Source organism: Trachemys scripta, chromosome 1 (genome assembly GCF_013100865.1).
Source record: "Trachemys scripta elegans isolate TJP31775 chromosome 1, CAS_Tse_1.0, whole genome shotgun sequence".
NCBI lineage: Eukaryota > Metazoa > Chordata > Testudines > Emydidae > Trachemys > Trachemys scripta.
Genome location: NC_048298.1, coordinates 76658677 through 76679287, shown reverse-complemented (window position 1 = coordinate 76679287; position 20611 = coordinate 76658677). Strand labels below are relative to the sequence as shown.

The 20611-nt window shown below is 39.5% G+C and overlaps 1 protein-coding gene across 1 annotated transcript in view; it reads left to right on the top strand.

Moving 5' to 3' along the window:
• The window catches only part of KITLG (KIT ligand), an 87810-nt gene that overhangs the window by 44564 nt on the left and 22635 nt on the right, over positions 1 to 20611 (top strand). The window contains exon 3 of the mRNA XM_034772442.1: positions 12817 to 12879. Coding sequence (XP_034628333.1) covers positions 12817 to 12879 — 63 coding nt within the window. The remainder of the gene's footprint in view (positions 1 to 12816; positions 12880 to 20611) is intronic.

The window sequence follows — 20611 nt, the reverse complement described above, 5'->3', positions numbered from 1 at the left end:
TTTCTTGTCTTCTACTTATTTAAAAAGTTTTTCAGTTGGAGGCACAAGTAATATCCGGTATTTGCAAGACTCCACCCATTTAAACAAGTGGCTTCAAACACCTCACCTATGGACTCTGTTTTTTTCTATTTAATATACTTATGAGCCCTGCATGGAGTTTTCAGACTCTGCAGCATCTAAGTTTTCATATTTAAAAAAATGTTTAGGAGGCCTGATCGATGTAAGGCAGCTTACGTCAATCTAATTATGTCAGTGTACACCCTACAGCCTTGCTCTCGCCAATGTAAGTGCCCTACTACACCAACATAATAACTCCACCTTCACAAGAGGCTCAGGGCTTATGTTGGTGTAGTTCGGGCAATGCAGTATCCCTATAGATACTGCGTTACTTACATCTATTGGCTGTCATTTTCATCAATTCCCTTCCTCCTCTCCTCTCCTCCCCCCAGCTGTTGGCTCCCCACTGGGAGCATGGCTGCACCCGGCCGGGAGCTCTGCACCCGGAGTCAAATGCAGCTGCCTCATTCCCGGTGGGGAGCCGAGAAGCCTGGTGCAGTTGCCCCATTTCCGGCAGGGAGCCAGACTCCTGGCAGGGAGCTGTGTGCAGAGCTGCGCCCTGGCTTTCTGCCCCCCACACTGTCCCTCTTAAGCTGGTGGTGCTGAGGACACGAATCACCGACAGGAGAAGGACAGTGTGGATATGAACCACTGCAGTAATTAAGTTTATAGTGTAGACATGTCCTAAGTTTTCATGAGTGAGAATAGTATAATTAATCTAGTATTAACTATTTCATTACTGATCATTTTTGCATATAGAATGCAGAAGGTGGCTGGAATAAAGCCCCAGGGGGTGGAAAGTAAAAGCTGCTGTAAGGAAGGAAATGCAGAAGAAAGCAAGGAGGAGAGATGCAAAGGCAGGAAAGCAAGGAGGATGGGGTAGGAATAGAAACAAAGGACAGAAATGGTGTCCTTACGGGGAGTATATTTTCCCATTGAATGAGACAATAAAGTACTGATCAAATAATGACTATGTTACTACTTCAATGACCTATTTTACTTTTGATCTTTCTGAAAACCTCCATTTGATGTCTGTGGGTTGTTCTTCTGTGAATTCAGAATATTAAAATCCTAAATGTATACCTTATCCCATGGATGGAAAAAAATGGAATTTGGCAATCTGAGAAAAATGAATTTGATACCCTTGATTTTAACCATTCTGATTTATTAAACTAATTTTGTTAAGACTGCCATATTATAAATCCCTAGTGTGGTACAGTATGTTGTTCTGTGATTAGAAGTTATATTAAGGTTATTGAAACTATTTCATTTTTGCCTTTTTGATTAACTGGGCTGCAGATAAAATCACTTATATTGCACCATGAGACCGTTTGCATATTATCTAAGGATTTCTCAAAGGTCAAGGAGATGTCTTGGAAATTCACAAAGAAACTAAAGTTCTTGGCTTTTTACAGAGATTAACATCTTATAGTTAAGGCTTGTCACTTGTCACAGAATTTTGCCCCTCCAAAAATAGTCAGATGAGTCATAACAAACCCTGATAAAATCAGGGGGTTAAATCCTGGGCCCACTGAAGTGCATGGCAAAACTCCCATGGACTCCAGTGGGGTCAGAATTTCACTAAGGATTCTTGACTCCGCTATGATCTTTATAAAATGATACATACTTCACCCCAACCCCCCTCACTGCCTTGGACTTCTGTGTCCCAGATAGTTGGGAAGCAGAGGCAGCTCTTGAGCTCTCTGCAGAGAGCTCAGGCAGCATTTCCGATATTTGCAAGGGACCCAGACAGCAAGACAGGGTGCTATAAAAACAGGAAATTCTGGAATTGGTGACGTCACTGACCTCTGACAAACAATTACCCCAATTACAGAGCTTGAGCTGAATTCTTTTTTGCATCATTCTTATTCCAAGATGTTTTCAGCATGTACAAACGGTGGGTGATTTATAAATGTCTTATGTTGCAAAAGATACTCCACGTGCATCAGGATTATCCATCAAAGGAGTTTCACCCCAAACTCTGATTTTTCCCGTGTTAACATTATTTCAACAAAGTGTGTGTGTTTCCTTTGAGTTTTTCGCACAAAGAATCAGGGAAATGTATGAGCTAATTTTTATAAATTAAAGTAGTTTTAAAATGGGAGCTAAGCAGCTAATACATGTTTCTCATTTAGAATTTGTTATAAAATCACTTTAGCCTTTTAATGAGTCCCAAGATGAAAAACTTTCAAGTTCTTTCCCAAAATGAACTTGAATCACAATGTTTATTATTCCATTTTCTTACCTAAAGCAATACCACTGGGGAGCACAAATTCATTAGTCTGATAATTTAGTAACTGAGCTAGATCTCACTTTATTTTCCGGTAGATTTTGATAAATCTAATAATGGAAATAAATTGGTATGAGAAGGCTGACCTGGAAAGGAGGCTTCCAGCATGAGTGGACAGCGTGGTTTCTACCAACTTAAAGGGGTGGTGCAGGAGTGTCTAAACTAGAGTAGGGTTAAAAAGCAGAAAGCAAAGCTCAGAATGCTTGCATATTGAACTTAGCTGTTTGCTTATCATAGCCATAACTTGTGTGAAAAAAATGATTTTTTCAGGCTTTTGTAAGGAGTCATAGTTGTCAGTCCAGCCAACCTGCTGCTCTGCAAGACTACCATAAACATTTACACATTTTGCTTTAAATCCAGTCCAAAGTAGTGGATTGTGAGGGAGTGACGAGTTTTAAAATGGTTTTAATTATTTTTGGAATGGATAATATACTTTATCAAACAAACATTAGCTAGAATTTTATGAAAATGTTCATGTTTACATTTGGTGATTTGTGATCTCTTTCTGCTTTTAAACTATGGCTAATGGCTATTTAATACTTTTCTAACGTAAAATCAGCTTAAAATATGGTGTGTTATGACTTCTGTTTTATTTAAAAAGGAAATGTCACACTTTTAATTTTTTGCCATGAAAACCACCAGCCTTAAGTATGAGCAGTAAGACTGCTGCTCTTGATAATCTATGTGGCCACCAGAAAACAACAGCTGGGTTTTCAGGTATAATTGTAGTATGAAGTGATGAAAATTCTTGGAAGATGGTTCTGCAGTATCAGCACTGTCAGTTGAAATCCCCGTGGAGGGGTGTAGATATGTGTAAACTATAGAAGTGTGAATTTATAGAGAAATGTAAATAGCTACTATGCAATTATCAGATGTGTAAAAAGTTGCCATTTAGTTCAATTCAGGGTTTTCTTTTTCTTTGACTTCAAAATTCTCAAAATAGCTCATGATAAAAGGACTTTTCAAAACCAAAGCTCTAATATTGGATCATTTCATTGCAGAGTTGCACATAACATTCCATCCTTCTTGTACTCTGTTTTTGTGCTCTGTGGCAGGGTACTGTAATTTGTATCACCTGTACAGCATTTCTATCCCTTTTCCTATTATTTTTTTAAACTATATTTTTAAAGTCAACTTTTCGCTTGTCTTTCTTGACAGCATTCAATTGAATATTGAGACTCCCTATGTGACCTGATAGTGTCCATAACAACCGCCAACAGATGGTGTCTTTACTTGCTTAATTTATATAAATAGGAAACTTTGGGCAGGTATTGCAACCTGGCCCTGTATCCACTGTATAGCCACCAATCTATAGTAAGTTGACCCCCATTACTGTGCTTCGAAGCCAACTGGGTTTGGCCTAGCTCTGGGTCCCTACTGTCTGTCTTTCAGATGTGCGGTGCTGCTGCCCAGTCATCTTATATTCCAAAATATGAGTCTCCTGCATCCCCCAATAACTTTCACATGCACTCCTAGAGTTCCACCGTTCTGGGCTTCTAGTTTAACTCCTTCAGGGACAACATGGCAGGAAAGCAAGGAATACAGGCTTAGTAAAGGAGTTTTACTTTTAAAAAGCACATGAGAGTTACCCAAGTCCTGAAATGCACCCTCCCCTTGTCAGATCTCATCCCTTCTGTGAGTCTGAGGTTTGTCATCATTTCAAGCTAACCAGAGTCACTTCTGCAAGTCCTCCTTACATGTGATGATAGTTGCCTTCCCCCTACCACACCTACCAGAGCAACACCCTGCTCTTAATTACCCTCGGATAGATGCTAAATCTACAGTACAAATTTACAGCAGAGTAGCTGTACCAATGCAGCGGCGACACTGTAGCGCTTTTGGTGAAGATGCTCTAAGCCTATGGGAGAGGCAGTAGCTATGTCTACGTTGGTGCTTAGTTATACTGAGGTGTGGATTATTCACATGCCTGAATGACATAGTTGTACCAAAGTAATTTTGTAGTGTAGAGCAGGCTCTGTTTCCTTGTGATGTGCTCCACTGGGATGCTCCAGCCCCTCCACCAATCATGCTTGCCCTGCATTTGGATCCCTGTGTGTTTTTTTAAAAAAACATCTCTTGGGAGTGGGTTAGCAGTTCAGAGGCAATCAAGTTGCTGGCTCCTCATTGACAGTCCTTCAGTGAGGTATCAAACACTTTTCCTAGACAGGGCAGCTGTCTGGAAAGCAATTCCATAGGCTTGCCTTGGGCAAGTTGAGACAGATGTTCAACACATAATACAAAATGGAATTAATAATTCAATAAACATATCCTACTTTATTTTAGCAGGGAGCTTGTCTCCCCATATATCTGTAAATTACCATCCCAGCCTGGGGCAGAGCATAGTTCCATTGTCTTCAACTGTGCTATGCTATTTTAGACCAGTGAAAGATCTGGCCCACAGTGTTTAATAAATAAATCTTAGTAAAAGCTCTTTCTGGTTAGAGTGAGAATGTATGCTCTGGTTTGGCCATCCCCAAATTCCCCTTTTTAGTTACAAATTCTGCAATGTTTTTCTGATCTACAAACAATTCTAGAGAAAAATGTCTAATGATAACCTGGGATCTCTAGGGGTTTTTCTTAGGATGTGAATTCTCAGTAAATCTGTAATCTTGGCCCTTTATTTTTTTTTATTGTGCATGAAAAGTGCTTGACAGGCTTTGATGCCAGTAAAGTAGACTGTATACATAATGCATGTCAATTCTTGTAGTGTTCATTGATGTGGAACAAATTTAATCTTGAACTGACCTTTCTTAAAATAATATACTATTGCTGACGGTGCCAAGTATCACCCTGTAGATTACATATGGGAAATTTTGCACCAACAGAAGTGTCTTTGCTGTTTAAAATGCTGCTAATGCTATCCTTGAGCATAGCAAATAAACTGGAAAGGAAACTGGAATATCTTTTAATGTGGCATGATGTGTGGGTGTGCTATTAGAAAGGAAAGCATAAGATAAAAAAGAGAGTGGGAGAGGGTTCAGATTAAGTAAATCAATTTTAAAGAGGAAATAAAAGTACCACCATTATCTTTAAAAATAAATCAAGGGCAAATATACTGCAACACTATTTTTCTAAAGTCACATTCTACTGAGTCAGCACCTCAGAATCAAGAAGCAAAGGGAAATAGATATGGATATATGTATGGTGAATTTAGTAGCACCTTTTCAACCTCTACTTTTGGAAGGTGCATGTGCAAAGAAAGTAAAAATCAGTCAAAATATACAGATTATATAAGGGTCAAATTATATAAATACATAAGGGCATGAAGGTGATTATTCATGCGCGCGCACACACACACACACATTATATAATATATAGGGGAATGATGGAGATAATCAAAGTGGGAGGCTCATGGCTCAGCCCATGATGTGAATGCAGTAACATTTTGAACTTATTTAGGAATAAGTATTGCTGCTGACCAGAACCATGTGTATACAGTGACTGCTTTGAATTTTTTTATATAGTTAGAGCGATTGCTAGTGCAAAGGATTCAATGAGTGAGAGTGTGGGAAATTAAATGGTATTGCTACAGCAGCACTCAGAAAAGGAAACTTTTCTAAGTAAAAGTGCCCATAACAGAATGACTCTTGTTCACAAGAAGTGGGGATGCTTTTCTGAACAAGGTTTAGGCCCAGTTAAAGCATTTAAGCATGTGTTTACATCCAATAGACTTAATGGCTTTGAAACACATGCTCAAAAATGAACATGCTTTGTTGAACTGGAGCGTTAGTGAGCAGGGTGCAGGAAATTTCTTGTTTATTTTTTTTAATTGATTTTCCACCCCTTTCCCCTCCCCAGGAAAATTTCTTATTCAGGGTCTACCTGTTTGGGCATTACATGTTACTTAAAGAATGACTTTCACTTTCCACATATAGATTTCAGATATTTCCAGAAGTTCAGTTAAAAGATGGAAATGTAGATAACTAATAACTCAGACTCTTCTGAAGGATAGTGCTGATACTAGTCAGGTGATACCGACAGTAGAATTACTGTACCAAATTGGATGAGGAATGTGGGCAAAGCCAAGCAGCAACAGTTCAGATGTTTGTATACCAATGCAAGGAGCCTGGGTAACAAAATGGAGGAACTAGAACTACTTCTGCAGGAAGTGAAACCACATATTATAGGGATAACAGAAATATGGTGGAATAGTAGTCATGACTGGAGTACAGGTATTTAAGGTTACGTAAAAAGAACGAGGAGTCCTTGTGGCACGTTGGAGACTAACACATTTATTTGGGCATAAGCTTTTGTGGGCTAAAACCCACTTCCTCAGATGCATGGAGTGGAAAATACAGTAGGAAGATAGATAGATACACAGAGAACATGAAAAGATGGGGATTGCCATACTAACTCTAATGATACCAATCAATTAAAGTGGGCTATTATCAGCAGGAGGGAAAAAAGTTTGTAGTGGTAATCAGGATGGCCCATTTCAAACAGTTGACAAGAAGGTGTGAATAATAGTAGGGGGGGAAATTAGCGTGTGCCAGCAATGCCCCTTTGCCATGTACATTGGCGAAACCGGACAGCCTCTACACAAAAGAATAAATGGACACAAATCAGACGTCAAGAATTATAACATTCAAAAACCAGTCAGAGAACACTTCAGCCTCCCTGTACACTCAATTACAGACCTAAAAGTGGCGATTCTTCAGCAAAAAAACTTCAAAAACAGACTCCAACGAGAAACTGCAGAACTGGAATTAATTTGCAAATTGGACACCATCAAATTAGGCCTGAATAAAGACTGGGAGTGGATGGACCATTACACAAACTAAAAACTATTTCTCCATGCTAATTGCCCCCTACTGTTACTCACACTTTCTTGTCAACTGTTTGAAATGGGCCATCCTGATTACCACTACAAAAATTTTTTTTTCCTCATGCTGATAATAGCCCACTTTAATTGATTTGTCTTGTTAGAGTTGGTATGGCAACCCCCATCTTTTCATGTTTTCTGTATGTATATATCTTCCTACTGTACTGTATTTTCCACTCCATGCATCTGATGGAAGTGGGTTTTAGCCCACGAAAGCTTGTCTAAATAAATTTTACTCTCTAAGGTGCCACAAGGACTCCTCATTCTTTTTGCTGATACAGACTAACACGGCTACCACTCTGAAACCTGAAGGATATGTGTTGTTCAAGAAAGACCGAAATAAAGGCAAAGGTGGTGGAGTAGCATTGTATATTGATGATGAGGTAGACCTCAAAGAAATTAGAAGTAATGGAATGGATTAGGCAGAGTCTGTTTGGGCCAAAATCACTTTGGAGAAGAATGCTATTAGAGATTCCTCTGACATAGTACTTGGGGTGCATTATAGACCACCAGGATCCAATTTGGATATGGACAGAAACCTCTTTCAATCAAATAAATACTATTGGGAATTGTGTGATTATGGGGCCTTCATTTCAAGAACAACATAAGAATGGCCATCCTGGGTCAAACCAAAGGTCCATTTATCCCAGTATCCTGTCTTCCAACAGTGGCCAATGCCAGGTGCCCAAGAGGGAATGAACAGAACAGGTAATCATAAACTGATCCATTTCCTGTCACCCATTCCCAGCTTCTGGAAAACAGAGGCTAGGGACACCACTCCTGCCCATCCCTATTGATAGCCATTGATAGACCTATCCTCCATGAACTTATCTAGTTCTTTTTTGAACCATGCTATGGTCTTGGCCATCACAACATCCTCTGTCAAGGAGTTCCACAGATTGACTGTGTGTTGTGTGAAGAAATGCTTCCTTTTATTTGTTTTAAGCCTGCTGCCTTTTAATGACATTTGGTAACCCCTAGTTCTTGTGTTATGAAAAGCAATAAATAACACTTCCTATTTCCTTTCTCTACACCAGTCATGATTTTATAAACCTCTATCATATTCCCCCTTAGTAATCTCTTATCATCCCTTTCTTAATTATTCTCAACATTGTTAGCTTTTTTGACTGCCACTGCACATTGAGTGGATGTTTTCAGAGAACTATCCACAAGGACTCCAAGATCCCTTTCTTGAGTGGTAACAGCTAATTTAGACCCCATCATTTTATATGTATAGTTGAGATGGTTTTCCAATGTGCATTACTTTGCATTTATCTACACTGAATTCCATCTGCCATTTTGTTGCCCAGTCACCCAGTTTTGTGAGGTCCTTTTGTAGTTCTTCGCAGTCTGCCTGGGACTTCACTGTCTTGAGTAGTTTTGTATCATCTGCAAATTTTGCCACCTCATTGTTTACCCCTTTTTCCAGATTATTTATGAATATGTTGAATAGGATTGGTCCCAATACAGATCCCTGGGGGGACACTACTATTTACCTCTCTCCATTCTGAAAACTGAGCATTTATTCCTACCCTTTGTTTCCTATCTTTTAACCAGTTACTCATCCCTCTTATCCCATGACAGCTTACTTTGCTTAAGAGCCTTTGGTGGGGAAGCTTGTCAGTCTTTCTGAAAATCTAAGTGCACTATATCCACAGGATCCCCCTTGTGCACATGTTTGTTGACCCCCTCAATGAATTCTAGTGGATTGGTGAGGCATGATTTCTCTTTACAAAAAACACATTTACTCTTCCCCAACAACTTATGTTCATCTATGTGTCTGACAATTTTGCTCTTTACTGTAGTTTCCACCAGTTTATCTGATACTGAAGTCAGACTTAGCGGCCTGTAATTGCTGGGATCACCTCTGGAGCCCTTTTTAAAAATTGGTTTCAAATTAGCTATCTTCCAGCCATTTGGTACAGAAGCTGATTTAAATGATAGGTTACAAACCACAGTTATTAGTTCTGCAATTTCACATTTGAATTCCTTCAGAACTCTTGCGTTAAATCACCAGGACCAGGTGGTATTATTACTGTTTAGTTCATCAATTTGTTCCAAAACTTCTTCCAATGACACTTCAATCTGGGACAGTTCCTCAGATTTATCATCTAAAAAGAATGACGCATGTTTGGGAATCTCCCTCGCATCCTCAGCCGTGAAGACCAATGCAAAGCATTCATTTAGTTTCTTCCCAATGGCCTTATAATTCTTGTGTGCTCCTTGAGCAGATATAGATTGGAGGACAAGTGCTAATAATAGTAGGGCCAGATATTCCTGGATGTGATCGCTGACAGATTTCTTCAACAAATAGTTGCTGAAGGAACAAGAGGGGATACCATTTTAGACTTGGTATTGGTGAGCAGTGAGGACCTCATAGAAGAACTGGTTCTAAAGGACAATCTTGGTTCGAGTGATCATGAGTTAATTCAATTTAAACTAAGTGGAAGGATAAACAAAAACAGATCTGCAACAAGGGTCCCTGATTTCAAAAGAGCTAACTTTAAAAAATGAAGGGAATTAGTTAAGGAAGTGGACTGGACCGAAGAACTCAAGGATATGACTGTGGAGGAGGCTTGGAATTACTTTAAGTGAAAGTTGCAGAAGCTCTCTGAATCCTGCATCCCAAGCAAGGGGGGGAAATCGTAAGCAAAGGTTGCAGACCACCCTGGATGAGCAAGCATCTCAAATAGGTGATTAAGAAAAAGCACAAAGCCTACAAGGAATGGAAGATAGGAGGGATCAGCAAGGAAAGCTACCTCTTGGTGGTCAGAAAGTGTAGGTATAAAGAGAGAACTGCCAAAAGCCAAGCAGAGTTGGACCTTGCAAAGGGAATTAAGACCAATAGTAAACATTCTATAGCCATATAAATAGAAAACAAGGAAAGAAGAAATGGGACCCCTAAGCACTGAGGATGAGATGGAGATTAAAGATAATCTAAGCATAGCCCAACACATACTTTCCCTCAGTTTTAATAAGGCTAATAAAGAGCTTAGGAGTAGTGGCAAGGCAACAAATGACAACGAAGATATGGAGGTATAAATTACCACATCCGAGGTGAAAATCAAACTCAAACAGCTTAATGGGACTCAACTGGGGAGCCTGGCTAGTTTTAATCCAAGAATATTAAAGGAACTGGCACATGAAATTGCAAGCTTCCAAGGATTTGTAATCAATCTGTAAACTTGAGGGTCGTACCCTATCACTGGAGAATTGCAAATATAATACCTATATTCAGGAAAGGGAAAAAAGTGGTCCAGGAAACTACAGACCTGTTTGACCTCAAGTGTATGCAAGGTCTTGGAACAAATTTTGAAAGAGAAAGTAGTTAAGGACATAGATGTGGACAGTAAATGGGATAAAATGGAACATAGTTTTACAAAAGGTATATCATGCCAGACTAACATGATCTTTTTCTTTGAGAAGATGACTGATTTTTTTTTTTTTAGAGAAAGGAAATGCAGTAGATCTAATCTTCTTGGATTTCAGTAAATCCTTTGATACAGTTCCATATGGGAAATGGGATTAGTTAAACTGAAGAAGATGAGGATTGATATGAGAATTGACAGGTGGATACGGAATTGGTTAAAGGGGTGATTACGACTGGTCATTCTGAAAGATGAACTGTCAGGCTGGAGGGAGGTTACTAGTGGAGTACCTCAGGGATCAGTCTTCGGACAAATCTTCTTTAACATTTTTATTAAATAACCTTGGCACAAAAAGTGAGAAGGTGCTAATAAAGTTTGCGGATGACACAAAGTTGGGATGTATAGCCAATACAGAGGAGGGCCGGAATATCATACAAGAAGATCTGGATAACCTTGTAAACTGGAGTAATAGAAATGGGATAAAATTTAATAGTGCAAAGTGCATTTGGGGACTAACAACAAGAATTTTTGCTATAAGATGGGGACTTATCAGTTGGAAACAACAGAGGAGGAGAGAGACTTGCATGTATTGGTCGATCACACAATGACAATGAGCTGTTAATGTAATGTGGCCATGAAAAAGGCTAATGCAGCCTAGGATGCATCAAGTGAGGTATTTCCAGTAGAGACAGGCAAGTGTTAGTACCGTTATACAAGGCACTGGTGAGACCTTATCAGGAATACTGTGTGCAATTCTGGTCTCCGATGTTTAAGGAAGATTAATTCAAACTGGAACAGGTGCAGAGAAGGGCTACTAGAATGATCCGAGGAATGGAAAACCTACTTTATGAGAGGAGACTCAAATAGCTTACATGTTTAGCCTAACCAAAAGAAGGCTGAGGTTAGATATGATTACTTTCTATAAATACATCAGAGGGATAAATACAAGAGAGGGAGAGGCATTATTTAAGGTAAGCACCAATGTGGACACAAGAACAAATGGATATAAACTGGACATCAACAAGTTTAGGCTTGAAATTAGGTGAAGGTTTCTAATCCTCAGAGGAGTGAAGTTCTGCAACAGCCTTTCAAGGGAAGCAATGGGAGCAAAAAACCTAACTGGCTGCAAGACTGAGGTTGATAAGTTTATGGAGAGGATAGGATGATGAGATTGCCTATAATGGCATGTGGCCCATTGGAAACTGCCAGTAGTAAAAATCCCCAACTGCCGGAGACAGGACACCAGATGGGGAGGGCTTTTGAGTTACTACAGATAATTCTTTCCCAGTTATCTGCCTGGAGATCTGGCCCACATGCTTAGGGTCTAACTGATCACCATATTTGGGGTCAGTAAGGAATTTTCCCCTGGGTCAGATTGGCAGAGATCCTGGGGGGTTTTCACCTTCCCGTGCAGCATGGGGCAGGGGTCACTTGCAGGTTTAAACTAGTGTAAATGGTGAATTCTCTATAACTTGAAGTCTTTAAAACATGATTTGAGGACTACAGTAACTCAGTGAGAGGTTAGGGGTCTATTTCAGGAGTGAGTGAGGTTCTGTGGCCTGCAATATGCAGGAGGTTAGACTAGATGATCATAATGGTCCCTTCTGTGCTTGAAGCCCGAGTCTTAAACTGTCTGCTCTTTCACAGTATTACCATCTTAGATTGTGCCTTGAGATGACCTCTGTGAATAAGGTCAACATGGATCTGTGAAGAGTAGGGAGATAATGGAAAAGCAAACAAGGGGTCACCAAATGAAATTAATAGGCAGCAGGTTTAAAACAAACAAAAGAAGTTTTTTTTTACCCAACGCAGAGTCAGCCGGTGGAACTCTTTTCCAGAGGATGTTTTGAAGGCCAAGACTCTAACAGGGTTCAAAAAAGAACTAGATAAAGAGGATAGGTCCATCAATGGTTTTTAACCGGGTTGGGTAGAGATGGTTTCCCTAGCCTCTGTTTGCATGAAGCTGGGAATGGGCAACAGGGAACGGATCATATGATGATTACCTGTTCTGTTGATTCCCTCTGAAGCACCTGGCATTAGCCACTGTTGGAAGACAGGATACTGGGCTAGATTGACCTTTGGTCTGACCCAGTATGGCCATCCTTATGTTCTTATGTACACAATCCCTAAAAACTGACTTAAGTTATTTGCAACTGATAAGTAATTTCTAGAAATTGTGTTCTATACTTTATAAAATGTATATTAACTACAATGACTAAAACAAAGCCTTCATTTTCTTACCAAACACTAATATATTCTTTATTACCTGTTTGTTCTAGGTTGGAAATCTTCCAAATGATTATATGATAACCCTTAGGTATGTTCAGAAGATGGACACTCTGGTATGTACAATCACTTGAAATCAATCCCAATAAAATAGCCAGGCAATGATGGCTGCAGCTCTGTATGTCTTGGACATCAGTGCTTCAGTCACAAAAAATCTTGCTAGTTACAGAAATCTTGCAAAACCTTTCATTTTTTTAGACCTTTTCTTTGGGAAATAGTCAGATTTCAATCATTATCCACTTTATTGAGTGGGAATGAGGAACATATTGTTTGTTGTTTGGATAAATAACTTGTTTTTATTTATGTTGGAGAACATATTCTACAATGTTTTGTGGCAAGAACATGTGTTTTATTAGCATTTCCACAATATGTACATAAGAAGCTGCTAAAAGAAAAAGAAACATCCAGAGACTGATTGTTTCAGTAACTGTTTCCTTAATGAAGCTGCTGAGGGATTAGGACAATATTGTATTTCACTCACGTAATGCTTTGCATCACTCTTTTTTTCCTGCATCATACTGTAGTTTATAACCACTCTTAAAATATGCTTTTTAAAAAGTTTACAAATCATGTGATGATCTAAAGAATACACACCTGGAAATATTGCCTTAGGGTGATCTGATATTAGTTCTGGTTTTAAAGTTTCCCTCAAATGGCCTACTGTTCATTTTATGAAGGATTACATTTGAAAGATTGCTACACTGACATAAGCTCAAAATTAAAAAAATATATATGATTTGAGAAAGCCATGGTATAGATATCTTTAGAGTGAAAGAAGTGCCAAAAGTATAAATTACTTTGAGCAATATACCAAACTAATGCCTGGCTAATGATAGCCCAATGACCATATGATCCAAGCCATTACTTGCATTAAAAGAGGATATAGCAATGGAGAAAGGAACAAGAGAGGATAGGAGAATGGACAACAAGAGAAATGATCGCATCAGTACCACTGACAGTAACAGTCACGTAGGCGATACTGGCAGTAAAATGATTGTATCTAATTAGGCAAGAAATCTGGATGAAGCCATGCAGAAAAAACTAAGATGTCTGTGCAACCATGCAAGGAGTTTGGATAACAAAAAAGAGGAAACAGAACTACTGTTTCAGGAAGTGAAACCAGATCTTATAGAGATAACAGAAATATATATGGTGGAATAATAGTCATGACTGGAATACAGATATTGAAGGGTATGTGCTGTTCAGGAAAGACAGAAATAAAGGCATAGGGGGAGGAGTAGCATAATATATTAATGACGAGGTAGGTTATTAAGAAATTAGAAGTGATGGATAAAACAGAATCTGTTGGGACACTTTGGGGAACAAAGGTAACTGAGGCTCCAATGGAATAGTGCTTGGGGTCTGCTACAGACCCCCAGGATCTGATTTGGATATGGATAAAGACCTCTTTAATGTTTTTAATGAGATAAATACTACTGGGAATTGTGTGATTATGGGGCTTTCATTTCCCAGATATATATCCGAGAACAAGGGCTACTAATAAAAGGTAGGGTCAGATATTCCTGGATGTGATAGCTGACAGATTTCTTCACCAAACAGTCATTAAACCAACAAGACGTGATGCCATTTTAAATTTAGTATTGGTAAGAAGCAAGGACCTTGTAGAAGAACTGGTTGTAAAGAACAATTTTGATTTGAGTGATCATGATTTTATTCTTTCATTTAGTTTAAAATGAATTAACAAAAATACCTCTGCAACTAGGATCCTTGATTTCAAAAGGGCAAACTTTTTAAAAATATTACAGATTTAGGGAAGTGGACTGGACTGAAGAACTCAAGGATCTGAATGTGGAGAAGGCTTGGAATTACTTTAAGTGACAGTTACAGAAGCTATTTGAAGCTTGAATCCCAAGCAAGGGGGGGAAATGTAGGTAAGGGTTGCAAACCAAACTGGATAAACAAACATTGTGGACTGCTTATTAAGAAAAAGCAGAAGACCTGCAAGGAGTGGAAGAAGAGATGGATCAGCATGGGAAGCCACCTGTTGGAGATCAGAAAGCATAGGGGGAAAGTGAGAACTACCAAAAGATCAGGAGAGCTGGACCTTGCAAAGGAAATTAAACCAATATTGAAAGGCACTTCAGCCATATAAATAAAAAGAAAGCAAGGAAAGAAAGGGGACCACTTAGCACTGAGGATGGGTTTGAGATTAAAGATTAATTTAGGTATGGACCAACACCTAAATGAATATTTTTGCCTCAGTTTTTAATAAGGATAATGAGGAGCTTGGAGGCCATGGCAGGGTGACTAATGGGAACAAGGATATGGAAGTAGAAATTGCCGTATCCAAGGTAGAACTCAAACATATTAATTGAACCAAATTGCAGGGCCTGGATAATCTCTATCCAAGACTATTAAAGGAACATGCAAATGAATTTTAGCCCAATAGCAAGGAGTTTTAATGATCTGTAAACTCAGGGGTCGTACTCTGAGTGGAGAATTGCAAATATGGTACCTCTATTTAGGAAAGGGAACAAAAGTGATCCAGGAAACTATAGACCTGTTAGTTTGACCTGAATTATATGCAAGGTCTTAGAACAAATTGTGAAAGAGAGAGTAGTTAGTTATATATAAGTAAATGGTAATTCGGGGGAAATGCAACATATTTTTACAAAAGGTAGATTGTCAGTCCAACCTGATCTCTTCCGTTGAGAAGATAACCAATTTTCTACCCAAAGAAAAATGCAGTAGGTCTAAACTTCTTGGATTTCAGTAAAGTAGTTGATACAGGTCCATGTGGGAAATTATTAATTAAATTGGAGAAAATGGGGATTAATATGAGACTCAAAAGGAGGGTAAGGAACTGGGGAGGCTACAACGAGTCATGCAGAAAGGTGAACTGTCAGGCTGGAGGGAGGTTACTAGTGGAATTCCTCAAGGATCAGTCTTGGGTCAAATCTTATTCAATGTTTTTGTTAATGACATTGGCATGAGAAGTGGGAGTGTGCTAGTAAAATTTGTGGATGACACAAAGGTTGGGAGTTGCCAATGCGGACCAGGACTGGAATATCATACAAGACAATTTGGATGACCTTGAAAACAGGAGCAATAGAAATAGAAATTTAACAGTGCAAAGTGCAAGGTGATGCACTTTGAAACTAACAAGATTTTTTGCTATAAACTGTGGATGTATCAGTTGGAAGTGACGGAGGAGGAGAAAGTCGTTCTGTGATCGACCAATACACCCAAATCTATGAGCCATCAATTTGATTTGGGTGTGAAGAAAGCTAATGCGATCCTTGGATGCATCAGATGAGGTATTTTCAGTAGAGACAGGGAAGTGTTAGTACCATTATACAAGGCACTGGTGAGACTCATTTGAAATACTGTGTGCAATTAAGAAAGATTAATTCAAACTGGAACAGGTGCAGAGAAGAGCTAGTAGGATGATCTAAGGAATGGAAAACCTACTTTACAAGAGGAGTCTTAAGGTACTGGGGTTGTTTAGACTAACAAAATGAAGACCGAGGGAAGATATAATTGTAAGATAAATAATTCCTCTTCCTCCCTGGTGTTCAAGTTAAGGAACAAGTTGGCACAAGAACAAATGTCTATGAAGTGGCCATCAATAAGTTTAGGCTTGAAATTGATTGAAGATTTCTAATAATCAGAGGAGTGAAGTTCTGGAACAGCCTCCCAAGGACAGCAGTGGAGACAAAAAACCTAACTGTCTTCAAGATTGAGCTTGTTAAGTTTGGCATGGGGATGATATGAAACTGCTTACAATGTAGCCGATCTGTGACTGCTAGTAGCAGGTGATGGGACAGAAGAAGGGGAAGGGCTCTGAGTTACTACAGAGAATTATTTACCAAGTATCTGGCTGGTGGGTTTTGCCCACATGCCCAGTGTCTAACTGGTCCCCATATTTGGGGTCAGGAGAGAATTTCCACCCAGGTCAGATTGGGAGAGACCCTGAGGAGGAGGAGGGGGTTTGCCCTCCTCTGCAGTGTGAGGCATGGGTCACTTGCTGGTTTGAACGAGAGTAAATGGTTGATTCTCTGCTATTTGAATTCTTTAAATCAAGATTTGAGGACTTCAGTAACTCAGCCAGAGGTTAGGGATCTATTACAGGAGTGGGTGTGTAAGGTTCTGTGGCCTGCAATATGCACAAGGTCAGAGTAGATGATCATGATCGTCCCTTCTGGCCTTAAAGTCTCAAGTCTCTAAGTAATTGTGCACATTATATTATATATAAGTAGAAAGTAAGAGCGGCCATACTGGTTGAGACCAAAGGTCCATCTAGCCCAGTAGCCTGTCCTCCGATAGTGGCCAATACTAGGTGCCCCAGAGGGAATGAACAGAACAGGTAATCATCAACTGATCTATCCCCTGTCACTCATTCCCAGCCTCTGGCAAACAGAGGCTAGGGACACCATCCCCGCCCATCCTGGCTAATACCCATTGATGTATCTATCCTCCATGAATTTATCAAAAATCCATGAGGATTTTGGGGGTTTTGTTTTGGGTGTTTTGTTTCTTTTGGGGTTTTTTTTAGACCCCCAAAATACAATAGTCTGTCCAACCTTAATGTGTATGTGGCATCAGTGGCATCATTTGCAACCTTAATGTGCACTGTGGCAAAATAGATGGTTGTTGAGTTCTATTGAAGCTTGGAGGTTTGCACGAACCAAAAATCCCACTTGAACCTGAAGGAGTGCAAATTATACCTGATATCTTAGGCTAATTAAACTCAGCAGAACAAAATATTTTCTTTGCATCAGAAAGGAGTCCTATATGGTCTAAAATATATTGTAGATCATGATTTTTGATGTGTCCCAAACAGCAATAATCCAGAAACAAGGAAATAGTAACAGGCTACTGTAGCCACACATGACAAACCGGACAGTCTCTACGCAAAAGAATAAATGGACACAAATCAGACGTCAAGAATTATAACATTAAAAAACCAGTCGGAGAACACTTCAGCCTCCCTGGTCACTCAATTACGGACCTCAATTTTGCAATACTCCAATAACAAAACTTCAAAAACAGACTCCAACGAGAAACTGCAGAATTGGAATTAATTTGCAGACTGGACACCATTAAATTAGGCTTGAATAAAGACTGGGAGTCAATGGATCATTACACAAAGTAAAACCTATTTCCCCATGCTAATTTTTCCCCCTACTGTTACTCACACCTTCTTGTCAACTGTTGGAAATGGGCCATCCTGATTATCACTACAAAAGTTTTTTTTCTCCTGCTGATAATAGCTCACCTTATTTGATTACTCTTGTTATAGTTAGTATGGCAATACCCATTTTTTCATGTCCTCTGTGTGTGTGTGTGTGTGTGTGTGTGTGTGTGTGTGTATATTTTCCTACTGTATTCTCCACTGCATGCATCCAATGCAGTGGGTTTTAGCCCATGAAAGCTTATGCTCAAATAATTTTTTTTAGTCTCTAAGGTGCCACAAGTACTCCTTGTTCTTTTTTGCTGATACAGACTAACATGTTTCTGGTCACCAGTTCCTTCATGATTTTAGAGCTAATAGATCTCATCCTCTCATAGCCAGTTTTATTCATAGATTGGAAGAAGAAAACAAGGTTTCTTGCTTTTTCAACTATTGGTTTTTACTTTTAATGAACTGGACTGAAGAAAATATTCTCTCTGCATCTGCAGAAGAGACTACTACTGTCAAACTGGTTTAACACTTCAGCAAACTCTAATTCCAGATTCTTAACCAATGGCTTCCACCAATTTAGTGCTCTTAGTTTCTCTAAAACTTGGCAGAAAACATGTACTGCTTAATATTATTTGTCATTTAATATAAAATTTTAATAAATAAAATTTAGCTCTTAAGTAATTCGTAAATTTCACATTTAATTTTAAATAGATTTATTTAAAAAGAATAATTGTCTTTAATTTTTTTAATCTGATTTGTTTTTAATTGAAAAAATATTGATTTTTATTTTTTATCCATCCTGATTCCCTGGTTCATAAAGTGAACAAGAATGTGACTTTTGTAATCACCAAAACATCATATAATACTATGACAACCTATAATAGGTATTAATCTGATTTAGTCTAGTTTGCATCCTACATTGATTAGTTAAATATAGTTTAGAATTAATTATGTTTTGTTTTGGCACAACAAGTTTCCTTTCAGCAGTATTGTCTTTAGGAATTGGTGCCTATAAAACATGCAAACTTTGGATGTACAATGTATTTCATTAAAGTACAGTGCTTTCATTGCCATGGCATCTGGCTGCAACACATCTAAAAACTGACATCCATATGTATTCACAAAGAGCAGCAATACTAACTCACCAAGACATAAATAGGAAGAGACAATGCCTCAGTTTAGAGACTTTTGGCAAATGGTTGGCTGAATAAATGGGCTTTGATTTGGGTTCTGACAGATTCCTGCAAGCAAAGAAACCCATAGCTGGAGCCTCTCCAGCAAATGTCCTGATTTCAGATCTGAAAAGTACACATCTAGAGATTGAGGAAAGTGCCTTAGTTTATACTTCAAATGGTGCATGAGGTGGGAAATGGGATCTATTGTAGCAGCTCCCAAGCTTTATAGATTAAAAGTAGCAAGGTAAATTGCATATAAAGCAGATGGGAAGCCAGTGCAGTGCATGTAACATGTTCAAGCTGACCAACTCCGTTAAGCAGAAGGGTTCTTGCATTATGCACTAACTGAAGTGTCTGAATAGCTCGAAGAGTAGATCCAAATAGAGTGCATTGCAGAAGTCTAACCTGGAGGTAAAAGGCATGGTCTAAACCAATGAAAAGAAGCTGCAATCTCTTAGCTAAATGCAGAAAGATAAAAAGCTTCTACTGCTACTTCCTGGGAGTATAAGAGCAGTCAGGTAAAAAGTACCCAGAGATGTAAATCTCTTTGTCAGGGGCTGAAATAACTAGTGCAGATGGAGCAGTGGTAAATTCCTCAGTTCCATTAGCTATTTCTCTCTGTCAACTATTATTACATCTGTGTTTTTGAACACACTTCAGCCAGCTTATTCTTATCCCGATCTTTGATCTTTCCCTACTGAGAAAGCAAGGAAAGTGCACAGCTTGACTCTGATGAGAAGAAAATTTAGAGCTGAATATCATCAGTCTGCTGACAACACTATTAAGTCAGAGCCCTTCATGACTCTCCTAGAGATCTCACTTATTGAGCAGAAAGGGCAACAAAATAGAATCATGCTGGAAACACAGAATTTTTGTATTCTATACTACAAGATATTGCTTGTAGTGCTGCTCTAGTGGTAGCAGAGTCAGTGCAGGTGATGAGCTGTCTAGGCCACTGGGAGTGTATGGAAGGGCACAGTATCAGACCTGTTTCTACTACAGAATAGGGTTACCATTTCGTCCGGATTCCCCCGGACATGTCCGGCTTTTTAAGCTAAAAATAGCGTCTGGGGGGGAATTTGTAAATGTCCGGACTTCCCCCCCATGCAGAGCACGCGCGGCTAACAGTGCTGCCAGCCGGCCGGTGTCACTTACTTGGGGCTCCGACACTCAGCCAGAGAGAGCTCCTCCTCCCTCCCTGCATCGCAGATCAGCTCCGGCAGTTTGGAGCTCCTCCCCCACTGCTGCCCAGTTTCTGAGCAAGTTCACCAGACATTAGGTGAAGAAAGGCCAACAACAAGGGGGGCAGGGGGTCGGAGAAGGGGCAGGGAGGTTCTGGAGAGGCAGTTAAGAGACGGGGGGGGTCGGGAGTTCGGGGGGGCTTTCTGGGGGTGGGGGTGTGGATAAGGTTTTGGGCAGTCAGGGTACAGGTAGGGGGTAGGGTCCTGGGGGGCATTTGGGGGGGGG